Source organism: Mercenaria mercenaria, chromosome 14 (assembly GCF_021730395.1).
Source record: "Mercenaria mercenaria strain notata chromosome 14, MADL_Memer_1, whole genome shotgun sequence".
In the NCBI taxonomy this organism is placed as follows: Eukaryota; Metazoa; Mollusca; class Bivalvia; order Venerida; family Veneridae; genus Mercenaria; species Mercenaria mercenaria.
The window spans coordinates 32,997,415-33,023,272 of record NC_069374.1 but is presented as its reverse complement, the minus strand read 5'-3'; the positions used below and the strand labels follow the sequence as shown (position 1 = coordinate 33,023,272).

Genomic DNA, 25,858 nt, shown 5'->3' with positions numbered 1-25,858 from the left:
AGTCATTCTTGTATCTGACCTTTGGCCTCTAAGTGTGACCTTGACCTTAGGCCTAGTGACCTGGATCTTGCGCATGACACTCCATCTCGTGGTGGTGAACATTTGTGCCAAGTTATATCAAAATCCCTCAATGCATGAAGAAGAAATGCTCCGGACAAGGTTTTTATTCTTGTATCCTTTGACCTCTAAATGTGACCTTGACCTTAGACCTAGGGACCTGGTTCTTGCGTATGACACTCCGCCTCGTGGTGGTAAACATTTGTGCCAAGATATATCAAAATCCCTCCATGCATGAAGAAGATATGCTCCGGACAAATTTTTTTAAGAAAATATGATAAAGGGGAATAACTCAAAAAATAGGCAAGGTAGAGTAATTGTTCTTGCACACTGCACTTCCTCCCAATGTGTTCTACCAGTGTATGAATCTTGAAGAAAATCCCTCCAGTACTTTTGGAGTTATGCTCCAGACAAATTTTTTTAAGAAAATAAGATAAAGGGGAATAACTCAAAAAATAGGCAAGGTAGAGTTATTGTTCTTGCATACTGCACTTCCTCCCAATGTGTTCTATCAGTGTATGAAGTTTGAAGAAAATCCCTCAAGTACTTTTGGAGTTATGCTCCGGACAAAGATCGTTGCTGACGCACGCACGGACGGAGAGCATTTCTAATATCCCCTTTGGTGGGGGGATAAATAAAAATTTAAATAATGACCTTGACCCGAGAGACCAGGACCATGTACATAGCATATTCTCTGGCTAAAATAGTTATTTGCACAAAATAACTTCTAAATCCATATATAATTAGGCGTAAAAAAAATTTGTTTGTTTCTGGTATCCCGACCTACCCTAAATCTTTGGCCCGACCCTAAATGTTCGGCCTTGGAGGATAATTTTTTCAACTTTTTGACAAAGAGTTATAAAACTGCACTTTCTATGCTTTAAACATGGTCAGTGATGTTAGAAATCAACTTACTGATGCTCTAAAGGCATAACCCCCTTATTTGTATTCATTTTTTTACACAAAAATAATTTCAGAAAAGTCTCCCTTAATAAAAAAAAATATAAAAAAAAAAAAAAAAAATTCCGACCTACCTACCCTAATTTTTTTGAGCATGTTACCGGAAACAAAGAATTTTTTTTTTAGGCCTTAGCCAACATTCAGGCATTAATATCTTAAATTCAAATGTTAAATTCAACAGAAGAATTTTTTTTCAGTGCTAGCAAGGTAACATTTAGATTTACTAACTTAAATAAATGACTCATTTTATAGTAGATTTTGTAGAATAACTTTCAAATTAAAACTAGACTTATTTCCAGACAAATAATTCAAAACAGCACATAAAACAATTACAGTCTGGATCTTATCTCAAATAATCTTACAGAAAAAGCTGGCATTCACTTGGCCTTGAGCAACATGTACAGTTGAATATCGTTACCTCAATATCAGTTAGCTCGATACTCCGGTTAGTACAATGTGTTTAAGTCGGTCCTGACTTTCCTCTATATATTTTAATTGTATTATTTATCATCAGCTCGATATTTTGTTTAGCTTGATAGGATTTTTCAGTCCTGTCAACTTTTCTGTAGGCTGTACTGTTTTTACACCTGTTTTCGTCATTATCACAGTGTGTCAAAAATATTGTTGTTCGTAAGGTGTGAAAATCAACTGTTGTCCGGCGATGTATTAATTATAAATAGTTTGTGCGTTTGATTTTTTTGTTATTTAATCTTTAATCCAATTTAAATGCAGTCCTTTGAATATTGAGGTAACGGTATTTGACTGTATTGTGTAAACTTTAGTTTTCATGAGGACTAGTTTTTTGTGGATTTCATGGTTTCAAGAAATAAATTCCCAGCAAACTTATAAAATTCACATTCATTTTATCTTTGAAAACCAGGAATTAATTTAATATCCCCATAATATAGCACCATTTTGACAAAAACCACAAAATTTCATGCTGATAAAATTAAATGGTTTTACAGTTTCCGCTCTAATCATTTTAAATATCAAAGATATGGTGATTAATCAAAGAGCAGATTATCACCCTTCTTCTTCATTATCAATATGCCAATTCCAACATTACCTGGGAAAGTTTTTCCATCAATTTCGAAATCATGGGTAAACTCCCGCTGAATAAAAGGGACAGGACTGTGATCCCTCATTCCTTCCTTTATACACATTGTTAGATACTCTAGTTTTGGTATATCTGACCTGTTGAATATAGCAAATACAGGTATATTTATAGAGATCACAGAAATAAATGCCAGATATATATTTTTTAATAACAGAAATGAAACAAGAGCTGTCACTAATGGTGACAAATGCCCCCGCAGCACCTTGACCTTTGACCTGGTGTCCCCAAAGTCAGTAGGGGTGGTGTACTCAATAAGTACTATCAGCATGTGAAGTTTGAAGGTCCTGGGTGAAGTGGTTCGCATGTAAAGTGCCTTCATGCAAAAAGTTAACGTTGGCCCCTGTGACCTTGACCTTTCACCTGGTGACCCCAAAGTCAGTAGGAGTGGTGTACTAATAAAGTACTATCAGCAAGTAAAGTTTGAAGGTCCTGGGTGAAGTGGTTCACGAGTAAAGTGCCTTCATGCAAAAAGTTAACGTTGGCCCCTGTGACCTTGACCTTTGACCCCAAAGTCAGTAGGCCTGGTGTACTCAATAAGTACTATCAGCCTGTGAAGTTTGAAGGTCCTGGGTGCAGTGGTTCGCGAGTAAAGTGCCTTCAGGCAAAAAGTTAACATTGGCCCTTGTGACCTTGACCTTGGACCTGGTAACCCCAAAGTCAGTAGGGGTGGTGTACTCAATAGGTACTATAAGCACGTGAAATCTGAAGGTCCTGGGTGCTGTGGTTCGCGAGTAAAGTGCCTTCATGCAAAAAGTTAACGTTGACCCCTGTGACCTTGACCTTTCACCTGGTGACCCCAAAGTCAGTAGGGGTGGTGTACTCAATAAGTACTATCAGCATGTTAAGTTTGAAGGTCCTGGGTGCTGTGGTTCGTGAGTAAAGTGCCTTCATGCAAAAAGTTAACGTTGACCCCTGTGACCTTGACCTTTCACCTGGTGACCCCAAAGTCAGTAGGGTTGGTGTACTCAATAAGTACTGTCAGCATGTGAAGTTTGAAGGTCCTGGGTGCAGTGGTTCGTGAGTAAAGTGCCTTCATGCAAAAAGTTAACGTTGTGACGAACGAACTAACTAACTAACGAACGAACGGACGGACAGTTGAAAACTAATATGCCTCCCTTCGGGGGCATAAAAAAATCTACATTATACACAAATACAGTCTCAGCTTCTTTGGTGTGAGGTGTCAACCGCACCTTCCTATCAAAACAGAACCAAACAGGCTCACACAATTTTGTGAACAAGTTCCTCTTACAGAAATCACTGCTATCTGTAGATATTGTTTGTTCAATCAAAAAAATATGCTAAACTAGCCTCATTTGAGTACTAAAACTTTCTGCAAAGTTCTGAAATCTAACCAGTGATCTGGACAACTTAACGAAGTACTCAAGACAAGAGGACCTGAACAAATTTGAGATTTCGAATGCTCATATATAAAGAATTCCATACAATATATACATCTCTAGATTTGATTCTGATCAAGCCTATATTTTTATATATATAGTCCGTACGCTTAATTATTTAAGAAAGTTGAGACCTCTTATGGAGGGGCCTCCCTGGCCGAGTGGTAAGAACACTGACTGAATCACTTGCCCCTCGCCAATGTGGGTTCGAGCCTCACTCAGGATGTTGAATTCTTCATGTAAGGAAGCTATTCAGCTGGCTTACGGAAGGTCAGTGGTACTACCCAGGTGCCCGCCCATGATGAAATAATGCAGGGAGGGGCACCCAGGGTCTTCATCAATCATCAAAGCTGGAAAGTCACCATATAACATATAATTGTGTCAGTGCAACATTAAACACAAAAGAAAGAATTCTTAGTATGTCTTCTAATTTGTCTTGCCTCTCTGCTACTTGTATGAAACTTTGGTCAGTTTTATTCATGAACAGTTTATTATATAAAGGGACTTTTCATTGAAGGGAATTTTATAGAGTTATGACAAGGTAAAGGAGGACAGACTTCTGTAATACTGGTAGGTTTGAATGAAACTATACATGTATATACCATTCTATATCATCTGTGTCCCGGCCCTGTAATAGGTCATCAATTTCTTCCTGACATTTTCTCTGATACTCTGGGTATTTGGCAAGAGAATATAAAATCCATGAAATAGCACTTGCCGTTGTATCATGACCTAGATTAGGTTAAAAAACAACATGTGAAAAACATGTGCAGTCATTTACAAAATGAATTTTCTCCAAAATGCAAAGGCTATTAATGTCATAATTTTTCATGTCTCCTGGGGTTAAACATTTATTTTTCACAAAGCAAATTAAGGATGTAGGCGCGATTTTTTCATACTCTGTGAGCTTGAAGAACATTCGTTTCCAAGACAAACAAGAGAAGAAAAAACATAGGTCACCCGCCAGAACTCGTTTTAATTTTATAGGGCATTTCCTTCAGGCACTGTTTAAGCATTTCTGAAATTCTGTAAAACTGGAAAAATGGTGGTACTTTATAAAACATAAAATATCCCACTTAATGTTTTAGGGATTTCAGGTCTTACAGGTTAATATGAAACACGGTGATGTCAGTATTATATAAGCATAAATGTCACTAATAAATCTCTTTCATCTGTTAATCTAGCAGTATGTCTATTAGTAATACATTCATTTCTACTCATTTCATTTCTAAATATAGAATTACATAATAAACTAGAAATTGCTTTTGTAAAAAAGCGCATGTCTCCCCCAATGCAAAGTCCTATAGGCAAGAAGTCAATAGGGGTCAGGAGCGAAAGTCAAAGAGACACTGATGGTTGGCTGCAATAGGGATCATCTACTTGGCATGTCCAGTCATCCCGCTAAGTTTCAACACTCTTGGCCTAGTGGTTCTCAAGTCACTGTTCAGGCTCCTGTGACCTTGACCTTTGATCAAGTGACCAAAAAAAAAAATAGGGGTCATCTACTCTGCATGTTCAATCATCCTATTAAGTTTCAACATTCTAGATCAAGTGGTTCTCAAGTTATTTTCCAGAAATGATTTTACATGACCAGGCCCCTGTGACCTTGACCTTTAATAGACTGACCCAAAAATCAATAGGGGTCATCTACTCTGCATGTTCAATCATCCTATGAAGTTTCAACATTCAGGGTCAAGTGGTTCTCAAGTTATTGATCGGAAATTGTTTTCAATGTTCAGGCTCCTGTGACCGTGACCTTTAACAGAGTGACCCCAAAATCAATAGGGGTCATCTACTCTGCATGTTCAATCATCCTATGAAGTTTCAACATTCTGGGTCAAGAGGTTCTCAAGTTATTGGTCGGAAAAGGTTATCAATGTTCAGGCCCCTGTGACCTTGACCTTTAATGGAGTGACCCCAAAAACAAATACGGGTCATTTACTCTGCAGGAACAATCATCCTATAAAGTTTCAATATTCTGGGTCGAGAGGTTCTCAAGTTATTGACTGGAAACAGTTTTCGATGTTCAGGCCCCTGTGACCTTGACCTTCAACAGAGTGACCCCAAAATCAATAGGGGTCATCTACTCTGCATGACCAATCATCCTATGAAGTTTCAACATTCTGGGTCAAGTCGTTCTCGAGTTATTGATCTGAAATGGTTTTCCATGTTCAGGCCCCTGTGACCTTGACCTTTGACGGAGTGACCCCAAAAACAATAGGAGTCGTCTCCTCCATAAGCCCTACCAACCTATGAAGTTTGAAGGTTCTAGGTCAAATGGTTCTCCAGTTATTGCTCGGAAATGAAGTGTGACATGCGGACGTACGGACGGACAGGGCCAAAACAATATGCCTCCCCCAGACATAATTATCTACTGATTGATTGACTACTTCTGTAAAATGGTTATATGAAAAATTATTTTATTTTGCAAGAAAGTAATATTAAATATAGAACACACTATATATGCAGGTCTCAAGCAGTTGATGGAGATGTATTTGAATTTTGAAGATATTTTTAATTGTTTTTTATTTCATGGCCAAAAATTTATATACATATTTCATAGCAAAATCCTTGCACAAAACTTTAGCATAATTTCCTATCACTACCACATGAGTTCTTGAGAATGATAAATATTATTAACATTTTTTTCATCAAGTATTAAAAAAAAAAAGAAATCTATATCAAGCAATGTAACCCAAACAGTAGGTCTTAATTAATTTTTTGTCTAAGTAAGTTTCTACTATTAAAGTTCTATTGCTCTTATCAGCTTTACATTTAGGCCTTAATATAATAGTAAAAACAAAACTTAGTAAGATGTACAATTTAATATAAAGCACTATTACCTTCAAACATAAACGTATCCACTTCATTTCTGATTTCAAGGGGTGTCAGGCCCTGACCATTTTCATCTTTGGCAGTAAGGAGTATGTCCAAAAAATCTAGGTATTTTCTGTCGGAATTGTCACTTTTTTCCTAAAATGGTTTAACTTCAATATTTCATATTGTCACAGAGTTAAGCAAAACAATCATAAGAACACTAACTACTACATTGTAAACGATATAACATCATACCTACATTTCTCTTCAAATCAACATTTGGCATTTGTACTACAATGAATGATAAGTTACAGACCAGACACGAAAAGATGCTATAAACTTGTGACCTCTAAGTGTGACCTTAACCTTTGAGAAAGAGGTCTTGGTCTTGCACACGACAGTCATGTCGTCTCATTATGTAGAACATTAATTTTGTGCCAAGTAATTTCAAAATCCCTTGATGAATGGCAGAGTTATGGACCTAATACAAAACAGACCTTGTTACCTTTGACCGTGACCTTGACCTTGGAGCTAGGGGTCTGGATCTTGCACATGACATGTCATTTCCTTTTTATGTAGAACATAAGGACCAGACATGAAACAGACCCTGTTGACCTTTAACCTCTAAGTGTGACCTCGACCTTGGAGATAAGGGTCTGGGTCTTGTGTGTGAAATGGTGGCTCATCATGGGGACTATTTGTGCCAAGTTATTTCAAAATCCCTTCATGGATGGCAGAGTTGTGAACCAGACATGAAGTGTTACTGACAAAAGGGTGCAGCCTATTTCAATGTCCCCTTTTTTTCTTCTGAAAAGGCGGGGTACAATAACCTAATATTACTATAATCAGAGAAAAAGAAATACTTCAGGGCCTCTGTTGAAAAATTTCCTGTTCAGAATTTTTTTGAATTTGAAATGCACAATGATTATTTTCTATTTGCTGTATGTTTGCTAAGTAAAAACATCAGCTGCTGAAGAATACAAATGGCAGTGAACCAGCATGGTCATTCCAAATGATTGCAATAGATCCTGCACATTCATTCTGAAAAACAAGAGCTGTCTCCATAGGATGACACATGCCCCCGTGCATCTTGAAATGAATAGTTATGCCGAGGGTTAGAGTTTAGGACCTTTGACCTACGGACCTGGGTCTTGCGCGCGACACGTCGTCTTACTGTGGTACACATTCATGCCCAATAATTTTAAAATCCATGAATGAATGACAAAGATATGGACCGGACACGCCCATCAATGCACTATCATGAAATATGACCTTTAACATCTAAGTGTGACCTTGACCTTCGAGCTACGGACTTGGGTCTTGCGCATGACACGTCGTCTTACTGTGGTACATATTCATGCCAAGTTATTTGAAAATCCATCCATGGATGACAAAGATATGGACCCGACACGAATGCACTATCACGAAAAATGACCTTTAACGTCTAAGTGTGACCTTGACCTTTGAGCTACGGACCTGGGTCTTGCGCACGACACGTCATCTTACTGTGGTACACATTCATGCCAAGTTATTTGAATATCCATCCATCGATGACAAAGATATGGACCGGACACGAATGCACTATCATGAAAAATGACCTTTAATGTCTAAGTGTGACCTTGACCTTTGAGCTACGGACATGGGTCTTGCACGCGACACGTCGTCTTACTGTGGTACACATTCATGCCAAGTTATTTGAAAATCCATCCATCGACGACAAAGATATGGACCGGACAGGAAAATTGCGGACAGACTGACAGACAGACCGACAGACGGTTCAAAAACTATATGCCTCCCTTCGGGGGCATAAAAATAGTATACATGGATTAAGTCAAAACTGAATCAGAATTTCTCCTGAACTTATAAAACTAAGTCTCAGAATATAGCCTTATGATTGGTCAGTTTTAAAACTGAACTCAGAAACAACCAATCAGATGCTGGACTAAACTGGTCTCAAATCTCAGCATTATGTCCTAGAACCGCCTTGAACATTGATATTTGTATTGCAAAAGAAGTTTTGTGACCTAACAATGATCAAATTCCTGATTCTTTTTTTTGGCATTAAGAAATAATTTAATATTTTATCAACTCTATCTATAGGCAAAAACTTTCAAAACCTGAAAATGAATCTGAAATAAACCAACCAATTTTTCTTTCCTTTGTTTGATAACATCTTCAGCTACAGCATGTACATAGTCACAATTCTTCTTGAACTGTTTCCCTCTACTTGTTATATAGTAAATCCAGTCAGGATACAGCCACGGTTTCCGTGCACGGTAATTCCAGGCATCTGCAATCTCCTCTACAGCTTTCACATATGGATGTCTAACTCTGCAATGAAATAAAACAAAGAATGTCTAATTAAAGAAATGCAATGAGACACCACACAAACTCTTTAATCAATTACTTGTGGACTGCAAGAAAGCCCCAGTAATTTTGGTTCCGGTGATTTACCTCACTATTACTGGTACTGGTTTTTCCTCATAACTTGTGTTTCAAGCTTGATTTGTGTGACAAATTTAATTGATTTACTCTCAATCTTTACATCAAATTTAAGGGCTTCGACTTGATTTTCCTGACAAATTTAGGTACTTTAACCTTGATATTCCTGACAAATACATGTATAAGGGTTTTTCCATTTGGTTATCTGTCTGACAAACTCAAGGTTAAATTCTACTCTTGATCTTCCTGACATTCACGACCTTTGACCTTTCTTGCAAATTTAAAATCTTACACTTGACTTTTCTTGCAAATTCAGAACTTAGCATTGACATTTGCAAATTACAGTCTTGCCATTGCTCTTTCTTGCAAACTTAAGAGTCTTAAGCTTGAACTTTCTTGCAAATTCAAAGTCTTACCCTAGATCTTTCTTGCTTGCAAATTTAAAGTCTTACCCTAGATCTTTCTTGCTTGCAAATTTAAAGTCTTACCCTAGATCTTTCTTGCTTGCAAATTTAAAGTCTTACCCTAGATCTTTCTTCCTTGCAAATTCAAAGTCTTACCCTAGATCTTTCTAGCTTGCAAATTTAAAGTCTTACCCTAGATCTTTCTTGCTTGCAATTTTAATGTCTTATCCTAGATCTTTCTAGCTCTATTTAAAGTCTTAAGCTTGATCTTGCAAATTCAAACTTACCCTTTATCTTTCTTGCGAATTTCAAGTCTCTCCCTTGATCTTACTTGCAAATTTAAAGTTTTACCCTTGATATTTCTAGCAAATCTGAAGTCTTACCCTTGATATTTTTAGCAAATTTCAAGTCTTACTCTTGATCTTTCTTGCAAATTCAAAGTTTCTTGATCTTATTTCCAAATTTAAAGTCTTACTTGTGAACATTTTTAGAAAGTTGAAGTCTTACCCTTCATCTTTCTGACAGTCTGTATGGTAAGAGAAAGCACACCTCATTATAACATCGAGTGTTGCTCTACTGATGTAGTCAAATACTTCAAACTTCTCCTTACTCTCAGCATATCTCTGCAAGTTCCCCTGAAATAATGTTAAGCTCACCTAAAATGATCTGCACTCTACGTAATTAGACCTACAAATAAAGCTTGTCTGCCTAGACAGCCCGAGTACAACACTAATTAAGAAAAAAAACAAGGACAATCTAGAGGTTGTTACGTTTGAGTTATACTCCAAACTTTAAGCAGACATTTGTGCAAGCTAGTATATAACTAGCTTGTAAGTAAATCCCAATTATCAGTAAGAAAATTAGATAACTTCTTGACAAATTTACCAGCCATGACACACAAACATTATTACAGTATGTAGTGCTTTTTTTTATATATGTCTGCCCTGATGATTGTAGATGAAAGCGGTTGGTAGACAAAAATATATATAGAGAAAAACCCATTGGATGTTTTTCTTTTTTATTTATTTTTTATTTATATACATGTAGTATATACTTATGGTTCATACAGAACACCCAACATAAAATTTAAGTAAGTTTCAGGGACTATTTTTACATTTTTAGGACTACTTTTTCGTGGGGCTCAATGTAAACTGTGAAAAAATGCTGTCTATTTTTGAACTGTGAAAAAATGCTGTCTATTTTTGACTGCTACTGGTGCATTCTCACTCACTGACAGGCTAGATTTTGTAAGTGACCAAATATCATAATCTTCTTTTAAATAATCAACAACATTTACCTGTTCTTTTTACATGTATAATTAAAATTCTTTCCAAAAAACGAATTGCTAACGAACATTTTTCAAGAGTTTTGGATGAAATCAAAGAAGTTTTTTTATATACAATTAATTAAAAGTACTTCTTAGGTTTACTTGGGTTTCAATCATTTTCAAGAGTTTTCAAGGACTAGCATCAAATTCAAGGACTTTTCAAGGTCTGTGTAAGAAGTATTTTTCAGGTTTATTTGTGTTTCAGTCATTTACAAGAGTTTTCAAGGACTAGCATCAAATTCAAGGACTTTTCAAGGTGTGTGTATAAAGTATTTTTCAGGTTTATTTGTGTTTCAGTCATTTTCAAGGACTAGCATCAAATTCAAGGACTTTTCAAGGTCTGTATGGAAAGTACTTTTCAGGTTTATTTGGGTTTCAGTCATTTTCTGGAGTTTTCAAGGACTAGTATCAAATTCAAGAACTTTTCAAGGTCTGTGTGAACAAAATTATAACATCCATTAAAGATATCTCCAAAGAGCAGGTACACCTATACAAAGGCTGATATTTTCAAGTTATATGTAGAGCATTTTCACTAAATTGAACCACTCCAGAGAAACGAAATGTAGTGCAATACTGTAAAACAAGAGCAATACTGTTAAACAAGAGGGCCAAGATGGCCCTAGGTCGCTCACCTGTGAAACACACCATAACAGTGTAAACATGTCTGACCTAGTGATTTCAGAGAAACAAATATTCTGACCAATTTTCATTAAGATTGGACCAAAAATGTGGTCTCTTTAAGTGTAAACAAGCATTTTCTTCCATTTGACCTAGTGACCTAGTTTTTGAGCCAAGACAACCTACATTCGAACTTGACCTATATTTGATCAAGGCAATCATTCTGACCAAATTTTATGCACATCAATTGAAAAATACAGCCTCTATCACATACAAAACATTTTTCTTTGATTTGTCCTAGCGACCTACTTTTTGACCCCAGATGACCAATATTTGAACTTGACCTTAATTTCATTAAGGCTATCATTCCGACCAAATTTCAGGCAAATCAATTCAAAAATACAATCTCTATCACATACACAAGGTTTTTCTTTGATTTGACCTAGTGACCTAGTTTTTGACAACAGATGACCCATATTCTAATCTGACCTAGAATTCATCAAGGCAATCATTCTGACTAAATTTTATTAATATCCAGTGTAAAATGCAGCCCCTATTGCGTACACAATGTTGTTCTTTAATTTGACCGGGTGACCTAGTTTTTGGCCCTAGATTACCCATATTCAAACTCAAGCTAGATTTCATCAAGACAAACATTCCGATCATATTTCATGAGGATCTGGTATAAAATACAGCCCCTATTGCATACACAAGGTTTTTCTTTGATTTGACCGGGTGACCTAGTTTTTGGCCCTAGATGACCCATATTCAAATTCAACCTAGATTTCATCAAGACAATCATTCTGACCAAAATTCATAAAGATCGTTTCAAAAATACAGCCTCTATCGCATACACAAGGTTTTTCTTTGATTTGACCTAGTGACCTAGTTTTTGATATCAGATGACCCATTTTCAAATTTGGCCTAGATTACATCAAGAAAATCATTCTGACAAAATTTCATGAAGGTGAGTTCAAAAGTACAGCCTCTATCGCATACACAAGGTTTTTCTCTGATTTGACCTAGTGACCTAGTTTTTGATCCCAGATGACCCATTTTTGAACTTGGCCTAGATTTTATCAAGGTTATCATTCTGAAAAAAATTCATGAAGATCAGTTGAAAAATACAGCCTCTATCCCATACACAAGGTTTTTCTTTGATTTGACCTATGACCTAGTTTTTTTACCCTAGATGACCCATATTCGAACTCAACCTAGATTTTAACAAAGGCAATCATTCTGACCAAAATTCATGAAGATCAATTGAAAAATACAGCCTCTATCGCATACACAAGGTTTTTCTTTGCTTTGACCTAGTGACCTAGTTTTTGACCCCAGACGAACTCGGCCTAGATTACATCAAGGTAATCCTTCTGACAAAATTCATGAAGATCAAATGAAAAATACAGCCTTTATCGCATACACAAGGTTTTTCTTTAGATCTGACCTAGCTGTTGACCCCAGATGACCCATTTTCGAACTTGGCTTAGATTTCATCAAGGTAATCATTCTGACCAAAGATCAGTTGAAAAATACAGCCTCTATCGTATACACAAACTAAATGTTGACAGACGACAGACAGGCAGACGACAGACGCTGGACATCGAGCGATCCCAAAAACTCACCATTGCTCAGGTGAGCTAATAAATGTTTTGGCATAACACCCCTCTAGAGACAAGAGATCACAGAGTGATCTTGGCACCCACCATAGTGCCATTTTGAATGTTCCAAATTTCAAGACTAGCTCAAATTCAAAATCAAGATCAAAGTTCATTTTGGTACAAAAAACTGTGCATGTGGTCCATGCATGTGGCCCAAATTTAAAAGCTGTAGTTTGAGAAATGTGAAAGTTGATCACTAGATCAATGTCAAGGTCAAAGTTTATTTCGGTACACAAACCTATGCATGTGGTCCAAATTTGAAGGCTGTAGCTACAGAAATGTGAAAGTAGGTCACTAGGTCATGATGAAGGTCAAATGTAAGTTTCATTACACCAAAACTATGCATGTTGGTCCAATTTGAAGTGTACAGAATATGGAAAGAAGACTAAGTGTCCCTAAATAAGGTCAAATCCATGTTCGGAGACACCAAACTAATATATTTGTAAACTTTGAGAGCCTAGTATGTCAAAAAAATGTAAAGTAGGTCCTGGTAATTGGCAAGGTTCCAAGTTTATTCTGTATAAACTATACATGTGTCCAATTTGATAGGTGAATAGACAATGTGAAATGTATGCTAGCTACAAAATTTCGAAGGTCACTCATGCCTGTGTTTAGCCACTCAAAACTATACATGTGGTCCAAATTTGAATGTTGAAAGTTATGGACAAGAAGACTTTTAAGTTTTTCCCTATATAAGTCTATATAAACCATGTGACCCCTGGGGCAGGGCCATATTTGACCCTAGGGGAATAATTTGAATAAACTTGGTAGAGGACCACTAGATGATGTCACATACAAAATATCAAAGCCCTAGGCCCTGTGGTTTTGGGCAAGAAGACTTTCCAAGTTTTTCCCTATATAAGTCTATATACACCATGTGACCCCCTAGGCGGGGCCATATTTGACCCTAGGGAAATAGGACCACTAGATGATGCTACATACAAAATATCAAAGCCCTATGCCCTGTGGTTTTGGACTAGAAGATTTTCAAAGTTTTTCCCTATATATATAAATCTATGTAAATTATAAAAATAAACAAAGGGCCATTACTCACTCAAAAACTGTTGAACCAGTCTGATTTTCAGGGGAGGGGGGGGGGGTGCGTAACTAGGATACCAATACATCATTCTGGCAAAGTTTGGTCAAAATCCCTCCAGTAGTTTCTGAGAGGATGCGATAATGAGAAATTGTTAACGGACGGAAGGACGGAAGTCCCTACATATGGATACTTATGTGGCTACTCTTTTGTTCTCTCTATTGTTTTTTTAGACACGTAAGAGAAAAATAGCCACATAAAAGCCTTACGGAATGAATGACATCACAGAACAAGAGTGCAAGAATGTCACAATATACGCCCGTCACAGCAAATTTCTTTACTCTAGCACCTGTATTTGCAAATGGAATTTTAATTTTGTGGTTGCTTAGTAATAACTAAGTGTTTTGTTTTCTAAGTACACAAAAAAACTGATTACCAGGTAGAGATACCTTAAAATACACCTAAAATTGGAAAGTAACATCTATGTTGTACCACAGAAAAGTGGTCTTGGTTTTTCCCTATAGTCAATTATAAAAAAGTTACAAGTTACAATATAAGTTATTTATAGTAACAACTAAGGGAAGTTAATCTTAAAAAAAAAAAAAAAAAAAAAAAAAAAAAATTGTAAGTCCTCACAAAAATCTTTACCAGGTAGAGACTGGTCAAAATACACCTCAAAATTGGATGTAGCATGCAGAAAAGTGGTCTCGATTTTTCCCTATGACTAGTAATGAAGAAGTTACAATATAAGCTTTTTATAGCAACAACAAAGGGAAGTAATTCTAAAGAAGGGAACTGCGCATGACACTTCGTCTCATGATGGTGTATAATTGTGTCAAGTTACATCAAAATCCCTCCATGCATGAAGAAGAAATGCTTCGGACAAAGTCATTGTTGTATCTGACCTTTGGCCTCTAAGTGTGACCTTGACCTTAGACCTAGGGACCTGGTTCTTGCGCATGACACTACGTCTCGTGGTGGTATACATTTGTGTCAAGTTATATCAAAATCCCTCTATGCATGAAGAAGAAATGCTCCAGACAAAGTTTTCATTCTTGTATCCTTTGACCTCTAAGTGTGACCTTGACCTTAGACCTAGGGACCTGGTTCTTGCGCATGACACTCCTTCTCATGATGATGAACAATTGTGCCAACTTTCATCAAAATCCCTCTATGCATGAAGAAGATATGCTCCGGACAAAGTCATTCTTGAATTTGACCTTTGACCTCTAAGTGTGACCTTGACCTTAGACCTAGGGACCTGGTTCTTGCGCATGACACTCCGTCTCATGATGGTGAACAACTGTGCCAAGTTTCATCAAAATCCCTTCATGCATGTAGAAGATATGCTCCGGACAAGGTCTGTGGACGCCCGCCCGCCAACCCACCCACCCGCCCGCCCGCCAGGGGCGTTCCCATAATACGTCCCGTTTTTCAAACGGGCGTATAAAAAGTACAGTTACCTATTGTTCCTATAGCCACCCATTTATGCAAATGTGAACTCGGACGGACGAACGGTAGGACGACGGACCATGGATGTAGAGTGATTTGAATAGTAAAATTTGAATTACTAAAACTCCCAGTGAGGAGGTTTGTTGTAAAGAGGTTGGGGCTCTAAGGAGGTTAGTTTACAAATAAGTTTCCTCATGGGAATAAAAATATCTAGCCCTGGATGACCTGCTTAACTTAACAGAGAGAGCATAGATCTTATGGATTATGGGGTTCTGAGCTCAATCCCCAGATGAGGCATATGTTCTTAACTTTGTGACAATTTGGTAAAAGACTTTGTGTAAGAAGTTATTTCCTCCTCAATATCTAAGTAAGAGAAGTTGGCAGTACTGGTACAAAATCCAGTTAGGTTAATTGCCTGCCATTACATAACTGAAATACAGTTGAAAAACAGAGCTAGACCCAAAACAATCAAATGAAGAAAATATATCCTGTCATTCTAGCATAAAACTGCTGTTTTTTATCTCTTTTCAGGGGTGTTTTAACAGAAGAGAAAACATGTGTCAACAGAGAAAATTCTCCTGCTCATGTGCTGTTGAAACATCTTTTTATTATAGATTAAGCATGTTCCGTGGCAAAACGTCAACATGTAATGGCACAAGGAAATGACGTCAACGTAAAAATACAACTCACACATTCCCACGCATTTCATGGAAATTTAATGACGTTGAGGGACAATATATCCAATAAATATTAGTTTTTTATGCATTTTATGCTAGAATAATGCCTAAGAGCATGTTCATTTTGTGTTAGAGATGTTATAACATGAAAAAACATGCGTTATCCCTACATTGTAGGTGTTTACTGTAGTGAAATACTTACCAGAAGTGTATTTGCAGCATCATTGTACACTGACATGTAAGGCTTCAGAATGTCAAAATGGAAAGCTGGGGTTAGAAGTCTGCGGGCCCGCGCCCATTTCTTACCACCTGCTATCAGCAATCCTTCCCCTAACCATGGCAACCCTAATCTGTATATCCCCATAAAGCCAATAGGCTTAGGCTCTGCAACACAGAATAAGCAACAGAAATAATGTACTCTATCTCAGAAAATAAAACCAAATTTGAACCTTCAACTCAAAAGAGGGCATGAAAAGAAATAAACACCAATATGGTTAACAAAATAAGTTTCTTCAAAATGGTCCTTTTTAACTTTAGCACATACATTTTACTAAATTATAAATAAATGTTTTCCACAATTTTTTTTTAATGATTTTGATTTAGTTACTATGTAAAGAACACTTCATTGCTGAATATTTATGAGCTAAAGTAACTGTAACATTATTAAAATTTTCACTCTCATTTCAATTTCAATTTCAATTTTTTAAAGTGCATTACATTTTTTATAGCACCAACATTTCTGTTGCATTATCAAACAAAATCAGTCAGTTTCATCTTCTGTTACAATCATTCAACCTTCATGAAGAAGTAAAACACAGGAAAACTACCTCAAATCAGCAAAATAAAGTATGTGTCCCTAGACCAGACAACTGTTGTTTTATCAGTCCTCCACCCCTGTTCCATGTGGTAAAGTTGTTAGTTACTTACAGAGAACAAATTGCAACTGTATCACAGCCAAATTATTATCATCAAATCAGTTTTGTAACAAGAGCTCGTCGAACACGAAATGCCCCCCTTGATGCATTCAGTAATTGCACAAGGAACAGAAATTATATGCTCACTGTAAACAGAAGTTCTACTGTTTTGGTCCAATCTGACCTTGACCTTTCACCTATTAACCTAACAAGAGATCACAGAGTGATCTTGGCACCAACCACCCAGCCATTTTTAAATGTTCCAAATTTCAAGACTAGCTCAAGATCAAAATCAAGGTCAAATTTCTTTTCAGTACAAAACACTGTGCATGTGGTCCAAATTTGAAAGTTGTGGCTTGAGAAATGTGGAAGTAGGTCACTAGACCAATTTCAAGATCAAAGTTCATTTCGGTACACAAAGCTATGGATGTGGTCCAAATTTGAAGGCTGTAGCTTGAGAAATGTGAAAGTAGGTCACTAGGTCAAAATCAAGGTCAAATTTTATTTCAGAACGCTAAACTATGCATGTGGTCCAAATTTGAAGCCTGCACCTTCAAAAATGTGAAAGTAGGTCACTAAGGTCAATAACAAGGTCAAAGTTTGTTCTGGTACAGAAACCTATGCATGTGGTCCAAATTTGAAGGCTGTAGCTACAGAAATGTGAAAGTAGGTCTCTTGGTCAAGGACAAGCTCAACTCATGTCAAGGTTCATCTTGTCACTCAAAACAATACAGTCATGTGGTCCAAATTTGAATGATGTAGATTATAGACATGAAGATTCTAAGTTTTTCCCTATATCTATTATGTCTATATGAACCATGTGACCCCCAGGGTGGGGCCATATTTGACTCTAGAGGGATAATTTGAATAAACTTGGTAGAGAACCACTAGATGATGCTACTTTACAAATATCAAAGCCCTAGGCCCAGTGGTTTTGGACAAGAAGACTTTCAAAGTTTTTCCCTATATAAGTCTATATAAACCATGTGACCCCAGGGCGGGGCCATATTTGACCCTAGGGGAATAATTTGGACAATCTTAGAAGAGGACCACTAGATGATGTCATATACAAAATATCAAAGCCCTAGGACCTGTGGTTTTGCACAAGAGGTTTTTCAAAGTTTTTTCCTATATAAGTCTATATAAACCATGTGACCCCCGGGGTGGGGCCATATTTGACCCAAGGGAAATAATCTGAACAATCTTGGTAGAGGACCACTAGATTTTGCTACATACCAAATATCAAAGCCCTAGGCCCTGTGGTTTTGGACAAGAAGATCAGAAACCATTTAACTGTTCCTGGCAAATGTGACCTTGATCTTTGATCTAATGGCCTCAAAATCAATAGGGGTCATCTACTGGTCATGACCAACCTCACTATCAATTTTCTTGACACTAGGCCTTAGCGTTCTTGAAGTTATTGCCCGGAAACCATTTAACTGTTCCTGGTCACTGTGACCTTGACCTTTGACATACTGACCTCAAAATTGATAAGGGTCATCTGCTGGTCATGACAACCTCCCTATAAACACTCATGATCCTAGGCCCAAGTGTTCTTGAGTTATCATCCGGAAACCGTTTTACTAATCAGGGTCACTGTGACCTTGACCTTATACATACAGATCTCAAAATCAATAGGGGTCATCTGCTGGTGATGACCAACCTCCCTATCAACTTTCATGATCCTAGGCCCAAGTGTTCTTGAGTTATCATCCAGAAACCGTTTTACTAATCAGGGTCACTGTGACCTTGACCTTTGACATACAGATCTCAAAATCAATAGGGGTCATCTGCTGGTGATGACCAACCTCCCTATCAACTTTCATGATTCTAGGCCCAAGCATTCTTGAGTTATCATCCAGAAACGGATTGGTCTACATACCGACCAACAGACCGACCGACAGACATCTGCAAAACAATATAGCCCTCCTTCTTCAAAGGGGGGCATAATAAATAATTAAAGGAAAGGGTGTGTAGAAAGTTTGGTCTTACTGCATGGCAGTAACCTTTAGCCTGCTGGCATCAAGTGATTCGGCCTTTGCGACCAGTGCAGACCAAGATCAGCCTAAACGTTCGTGCATCTGAACTGTTCCCTATTCAGTCTGTAAATATTCAGTGAACACCCCTTTGGTAAATAAATGGTACTGTCCAAATTGAATGATGGACCAGTCTATTTTAGAAATTTAGCAGGCTAAAGGTTAAACTTAGAGATAAAGAAAAGTCTATGGTAATTGCTGATCAGGATAAGGGTTTCAATTCTGAACAAGATCAGACAGGTGCAAAAAATTTACATTCTTGCAAAGATGCATAAAATGTCTATCATATAATTCTAAGGACGTTGGGGAAACCTGCATATTAATTCATACAGTGTCTGACAAAATGTTTGGTCTATGGGAAATGAAAGTTACAAATGTATGTCTATTTTCAATTTTTTTTTAAACTGGTGACATTACCATACATATTCTAGGTTTCATGTTTTTTGTCAAACTGGTATACTTTCCCAGTAGGAAAAAACGTTTCTACACACCCTTTGTATTAGTCTCTTTTTCAGTGGATTATTGTCCACAGATTATAACATAAACACCAAATCAAAACTGATGTGGATCTTGGCACCAGGACATTTTTTCACAAAAATTATAATTTGGACTTTTCTCATGACAAAAACGTTATGTATATGCTTTTATTAGTTATTATTTTTATTATTTTACAATCTGGTACACCTAGAATATTTATTAGTGCTATTACTTAAACACTGGCGAAAGACAAATTCAAGAACGGGATAGTTACACTGGAGAAGGAAAGGTAACTTGTTACAAGAAGCTGGAAGCAAGCCAAATTGGAATAAAGACTAAAAGCAAACGTAACATGGACTGAAGACTAAAATTGTGTCCACTGGACACAGATGCCCCCATATACTATGCCACCCACTAAATAGCAAAGATTTTAGTTAGTACCATCTTCACATGAAAAATTTGAAGCAAATTGTATTCAGATAAGGCTGTGCATCTGAACAACTCTGAATCCATTCCGAAAGGAGTTGAACACCTCAAATTTCTTCACTATGGCCTATTTTGTAAAATTAAGAAAGGGCCATAACTCTAGAAAAAATGGCCACAGAAAATGTCCATTATTTAAAGTGATCTTCACATGAAGATCCTTCCTTTCAAGCATATCCTTTCAATAGTGTTTGAGGAGTTGGACACACAAGATTTTTCTCTATATCCTATGTAGCATCAAAGGGCCATAACTGCTGTAAAAATAGTCACAGAAAAAATTCCTTCCTTTCTGGTCATATGCACATCTAGCTTGTTCATCTGTGAAAGTTTGAAGCAAATCAGGTTAATAATGTGGGAGGAGTTGAGCATACATAATTTCAGGAGGTAAGGATAGATGTACAGACAGCAGCAACGCTATAAATGTGTGGGAGCTTAACAAGGAAATGAAACTAACATGAGTAGAAGAGAGAAAACAAACTAACATAAACAGAAAACAGTAAGCAAAGTTAACATGGATAAAATACAGGAAGCAAAGCTATTAACAGGAAGAGAAGATATGAAAGATATAACTAGCTGTACATTACACTGTCACAGGAAAACCTCAGGATAACCAGAAAAAGCAAAAATGCAGTTATACAATGTACATTTTTAAACAGCTTCATCTGGATATAATCAACACAGCTAATCTGCCAAATGCATACTATTTAACAGTGAAATCTGGATATATAGCAATGATACCACTTGGCATAAAACATCCTTTTATAACTAAGGTAAATTAAAGCCTTGTAATAGAATTACAAAGGAGTTATCCAGGTAATAACTTTGTTCTTAATTATCAACGAGGAAACTACAGCCTGGAATGCAAATCAACACAGTACAAATGTGTTTTTGTATTGATTTAAAACCATTCCTTCAAGATTCAATGATTTATCATCCTTGAAAAAATATCCAGATTTACCTGTGGTCATGCAAAATGGAGTTTTAAGCAACTGATTATCATTATACCCAATTCTCCAAACATAGAGTATTTCTGGCTTTTGTGAGAAAAACAAGAGAAATACTAACCTGAGGTTTTCATGACAATTTTAACAGTTTCAGGATGACACACGGTCAAAGAAGTTTTAGCAAATGTCGTCCACCAAACATAGTATCGTTTGTAGGTATTACAGTTGCTCAGGCCATACATTATCCGATCATGGCTGTTGGTGGCCGGAAGCTGAAAAAGTTTAATAATCAGCGACGTACGTGTCACATCAATTGATCAGAAATGAGCACTAACCTGCGGTTTTGCCGAACATTTTGGCAATATCTGGGTGACATCCCGTGATATGTACCTGAGCGAATGATGTCCACCAGACATAGTACCGAATGAAATTGTTGCAGGAATCTAGATCTAACTTCAATTGATCATGACTGTCTAACCCTTGAATCTGCAATTAGTTTATACCTATTATTTTAGCTTGAACTTTCATTAAAATCTTTAAAAAAATTTCTTTTGTCCGGTATCTAAAAATAAGTTTAAACAACAGCTGTCTCCATAGGACGACACATGCCCCCGATGGCACTTTGAATGAATAGTTATGGCCGATGTTAGAGTTTAGGACCTTTGACCTACGGACCTGGGTCTTGCGCACGACACGTCTTCTTACTGTGCCACACATTCATGCGTAGTTATTTTAAAATCCATGCATGAATGACAAAGATATGGACCGGACACGCCCATCAATGCACTATCATGAAATATGACCTTTAACGTCTAAGTGTGACCTTGACCTTTGAGCTACAGACCTGGGTCTTGCGCGCGACACGTCGTCTTACTGTGGTACACATTCATGCCCAATAACTTTAAAATCCATGCATGAATGACAAAGATATGGACCGGACACGCCCAACTATCATGAAAAATGACCTTTAACGTCTAAGTGTGACCTTGACCTTTGAGCTACGGACCTGGGTCTAGCGTGCGACATGTCGTCTTACTGTGGTACACATTCATGCCAAGTTATTTGAAAATCCATCCATGGATGACAAAGATATGGACCGGACATGCCTAACTATCATGAAAAATGACCTTTAACGTCTAAGTGTGACCTTGACCTTTGAGCTACGGACCTGGGTCTTGCGCGCGACATGTCGTCTTACTGTGGTTCACATTCATGCCAAGTTATTTGAAAATCCATCCATCGATGACAAAGATATGGACCAGACACGAAAATTGCGGACAGACAGACCGACAGACTGACAGACCGACAGACGGTTCAAAAACTATATGCCTCCCTTCGGGGGCATAAAAATAAATATTCATAGCGTCTTTCATTGAACTAAATCCACCTGTTATTTCACGATGTTAAGCCTTTAACAGAGGTGTGATACTGCCTTGCTGTCTAATCTGAAAGACAAGGGCCTGAACCTCATCTGGGTTTCTGAAAAGCAGTTACTGGGCATATTATCAGTTAAGCAAAATTTAATGTTCAATATTTTTGCACAATTTCAAAACAAAATGAGATATACATATAACTGTACAGTGGCAAAAATGATGATATATTGACAACTAAATCAAAAATCTATTCAAATTAGCCCATACATATGGATGTAATGCAGCCTTTAGGGAAAAAGTAGTATGTGCTTTTGAAAACAGAATCCAGGTTACAAAAGTATGAAAACAACATTCACATTGTCAATAATGGGTCTGAGGAAAAGTAACACAGGATACAAATCTGGGAAGAAGACACAGGTAACATACAATCATATCACAAACTGCTTTCAAATAATTGATATGAGCATTAGGTTACAAATTCTAGCTAAGCTGCAAAAGATAAAACATGCTATCCTCCAGATAATGTTTTGTTACAAAATCCTTTGTTTCCGGTAACATGCTCAAAAAAATTAGGGTAGGTAGGTCGGAAAAATTTTTTCTTTGGATTTTTTTTTTTATAAAGGGAGACTTTTCAGAAATTATTTTTGTGTCAAAAAATGAATACAAATAAGGGGATTATGCCTTTAGAGCATCAGTAAGTTGATTTCAAACATCACTGGCCATGTTTAAAGCATAGAAAGTGCAGTTTTTCAACTTTTTGTTAAAAAGTTGAAAAAAATATACTCCAAGGCCATAAAAACATTTAGGGTCGAGCCAAAAATTCAGGGTAGGTCGGGATACCGGAAACAAACAATTTTTTTTAAGCCTTAAAGCTATGCTTTTTATAAAAGTCATATCTATAATTAACCCGATATTTATAGGGCTGTATTATACATACAGCGCTGAAAAATTCCGAAGACAATAATCCACATTCAGATTGACTAATAAATAACAAAAACTGAAAAATATGCAAGACAGAGTGTGAAACTTCATCTTTATTTGCTGTTAGTTACATCTGTTTCACATTCAGTCGAGAAATTGTATAATGTACAAAATAAATATACAAAGTAAAGAAATGGAATTCGAAATGAGAGTGACCAATCAAGTACACCGTATACCTGATGTTTTCAGTGCACCACGCAGTGTGTCAGGGTGGGTAACAACTAACGAAGGTATAAGACTGCTGACCCAGAAGCAGTAATATCTCGGGAACATTTGACTGTTCTTCAACGCCACTTGAAGTCTCTCTTCACCTGTTTCTGGCAACTACATACAGTGAGAATGTCAATAGAAATAGACACAGCCTAGGCTTGTTCAATGGTTTCAACTAATTTTTCTAAATATACATGTATAACAACTTTTGGTTTCCAAAACAAAAACAGTCCTCAAGTTCACTGGCTCCTTACCTATATGTAAACCACAAACAATGTTTATCATAGGCATGTGACCTGCAGGAGGGCTTCAGCTAATCACCATGTTAAACAGGTCATCATTTTATATCCTGGTTTGGGTAGCCTTATACATGTCTCTACCAGACTGTCTGATTCAAAACTTGGCTGCCTCCATATCAGTCATTTTCTTAAATTTCCAACTGTCATATTTTTTTCAATAGTGGTCCAATTTCAGAAATTCTTTCAGTGCTATGAAAGGCTTAAACATTGGCTTTCCTATAAGATTAAAATATTGTCAGGCATTCCTTGCCCTTTAACTTTCTCGATTCCAATTCATTAAAACAACAAAATTATATTTAAATGTTGTTTTTCTCCTATTTTCAGAGGCTTAATTGCAATGTGTTAATTTACTTTTGAACCAAACATGTGTAATTTCAGAATATAAACAGTCAGGGGTGTAACTGTTTCAAGTTATCACAGTTTATAACCCATTTGAGTCATTGCTTATACATGTAATTTCATAACTTGTTTCAGTTATTATAAAATATTACAAAGCCCTCCTGTGCCAATTCCTCATTTTGAATGAGACTATTGCAATTATTTCCTGAATCCTTGATTAAGTTGAACTTTTATCTATCCAGCTATGCAGTAAAATATTTTACGCAAGGCTGATAAAGTTTTACGCAAAAACTTTAAAGCTATAAAACTCTTAACATCCCATTATGCTTATCAGGTCATGAATCATGATCAGACTAAAAGAGAATTGGATTAACCACAGTTGCTACTAATTTCACTTTAAAGGTCACTTTGTGAGAAGAGCAAAAAGACTTTTTTTGATAACTTACCTGAGTTAACTATATTTTATAACTAATACAGGTTATAAAATGCTTGAATTGTGTTGAAAAAGTAACTGAAATTATAGGTGGTTACATAACTTAAAACAGTTACACCCCTGACTGATAAATGCAGCCACATATCAAGAGAGCTAGCATGAACTGCAAATTAAATTAGATCGAAATATGATATTAGATTAGGAAAATACAGAGTTAACGATTTCATAAGTCATGGACCTTTCCGCTTTGACCAAAACTGGTGCGGGGTCTTTTGTTTAAATTGGACCCTGGAGAGCATATCAAAAAGGTTCACCAATAGCACGCCCTCAAGATATTATCTCCTTGTTTGGACATGTATCTAACCCCATTTGTGCCTGCCTCAAATTTACTATATACAAAGTTTTTTTTTCGTAAGAATATCTTTAACAAATTGTTACACTAGCTGTTAATCCTGCTTTATGATTTAATAAACATTAATCACCAACACTTTCTGTTGTAAGCATTAATTACAGTACTACTTCTTGCAAAAGTGAAGAATTATATTTTTTTATTTCAAGATATCTTCTCTTAAAAGTGACAGCTTTTGACTTATGTCTTATACATTGTTAACGGGACTGTGTCTACTGGACATGTAGACTAGAGCCACTGCCAAAAATAAAATTGCCAAAAATAAAACATTAAAAGCAAGTGGTACCTACCAAATGAAGATTCCCATACAACCAATGTTTCTTAGGTCCTGGCACATCCTTAAATACTCTGTTCAACTCATGTATATATAGCACAAATTTTACAAACCAATAGATAACATATGCTGCTGCGGCAGCCAGCACCAGCTTTGGTATAGTCAGATTATTTCCTGTAAGGAAGGTTTTCACAACCTCCATAATGAAACAGAAGTCAATTTGTGTACATATAGTTATTTTGCTTGATCTAACATGCAAAGTCAGACGATTTTCACCACTATAATATCAACAAGTAGGACTACTTGCACGAGAGAAAAAACTAGTAACTAGACAATATTTAATATTTTAATACCAACGTTAATTTCTTTGTATCACCGATTCAGTGACTTTCAAAGATATATTTTGTCTGTTTCTGTAGTAAATTTGATACGTGACAATTGACATGTAGTTGCTTTTCATTGATGTCCTTCCAAAATTTTACTTCCCCAATTGACACCGTGCAAATGTTAATATCTCCTCTTACAAATGATCCGGATGCAATATACCCAGTATCCGAATTTCCGGTACGCACGGTCATGTCCATTTACCCAGAATAAATTGAAAGGCATCGAAGACGGAGAAGACAGTGACCTGGGACGTATTTGTAGACGGAAAAGGAAAAAGGATGATCTTACTGGCACCAAGCAGAATAAATCTTATTCAAATATTTCAGAGCATCTA

General features: G+C 36.7%; 1 protein-coding gene across 5 annotated transcripts in view; it reads right to left on the bottom strand.

Annotated features, from left to right (window-relative positions):
- The window catches only part of LOC128548437 (cytochrome P450 4F6-like), a 35,191-nt gene extending 9,537 nt beyond the window's left edge, over positions 1 to 25,654 (bottom strand). Inside the window, exons 1-8 of one of the 5 annotated variants that reach the window (XM_053523231.1) lie at positions 25,154 to 25,654; positions 23,350 to 23,497; positions 16,168 to 16,349; positions 9,702 to 9,829; positions 8,493 to 8,679; positions 6,375 to 6,504; positions 4,134 to 4,263; positions 2,084 to 2,211 (exon numbers count right to left, since the gene is read on the bottom strand). In XM_053523231.1, the coding sequence (XP_053379206.1) occupies positions 2,084 to 2,211; positions 4,134 to 4,263; positions 6,375 to 6,504; positions 8,493 to 8,679; positions 9,702 to 9,829; positions 16,168 to 16,349; positions 23,350 to 23,497; positions 25,154 to 25,339 (1,219 nt within the window). In that variant the 5' untranslated portion in view covers positions 25,340 to 25,654. Of the gene's footprint in view, positions 1 to 2,083; positions 2,212 to 4,133; positions 4,264 to 6,374; positions 6,505 to 8,492; positions 8,680 to 9,701; positions 9,830 to 16,167; positions 16,350 to 20,940; positions 21,092 to 21,154; positions 21,306 to 23,349; positions 23,498 to 25,153 lie in introns of those variants that run through there. The other 4 variants (XM_053523230.1, XM_053523229.1, XM_053523232.1 and 1 more) reach the window with 4 other exon arrangements.
- Positions 25,655 to 25,858: the final 204 nt, after the last annotated feature.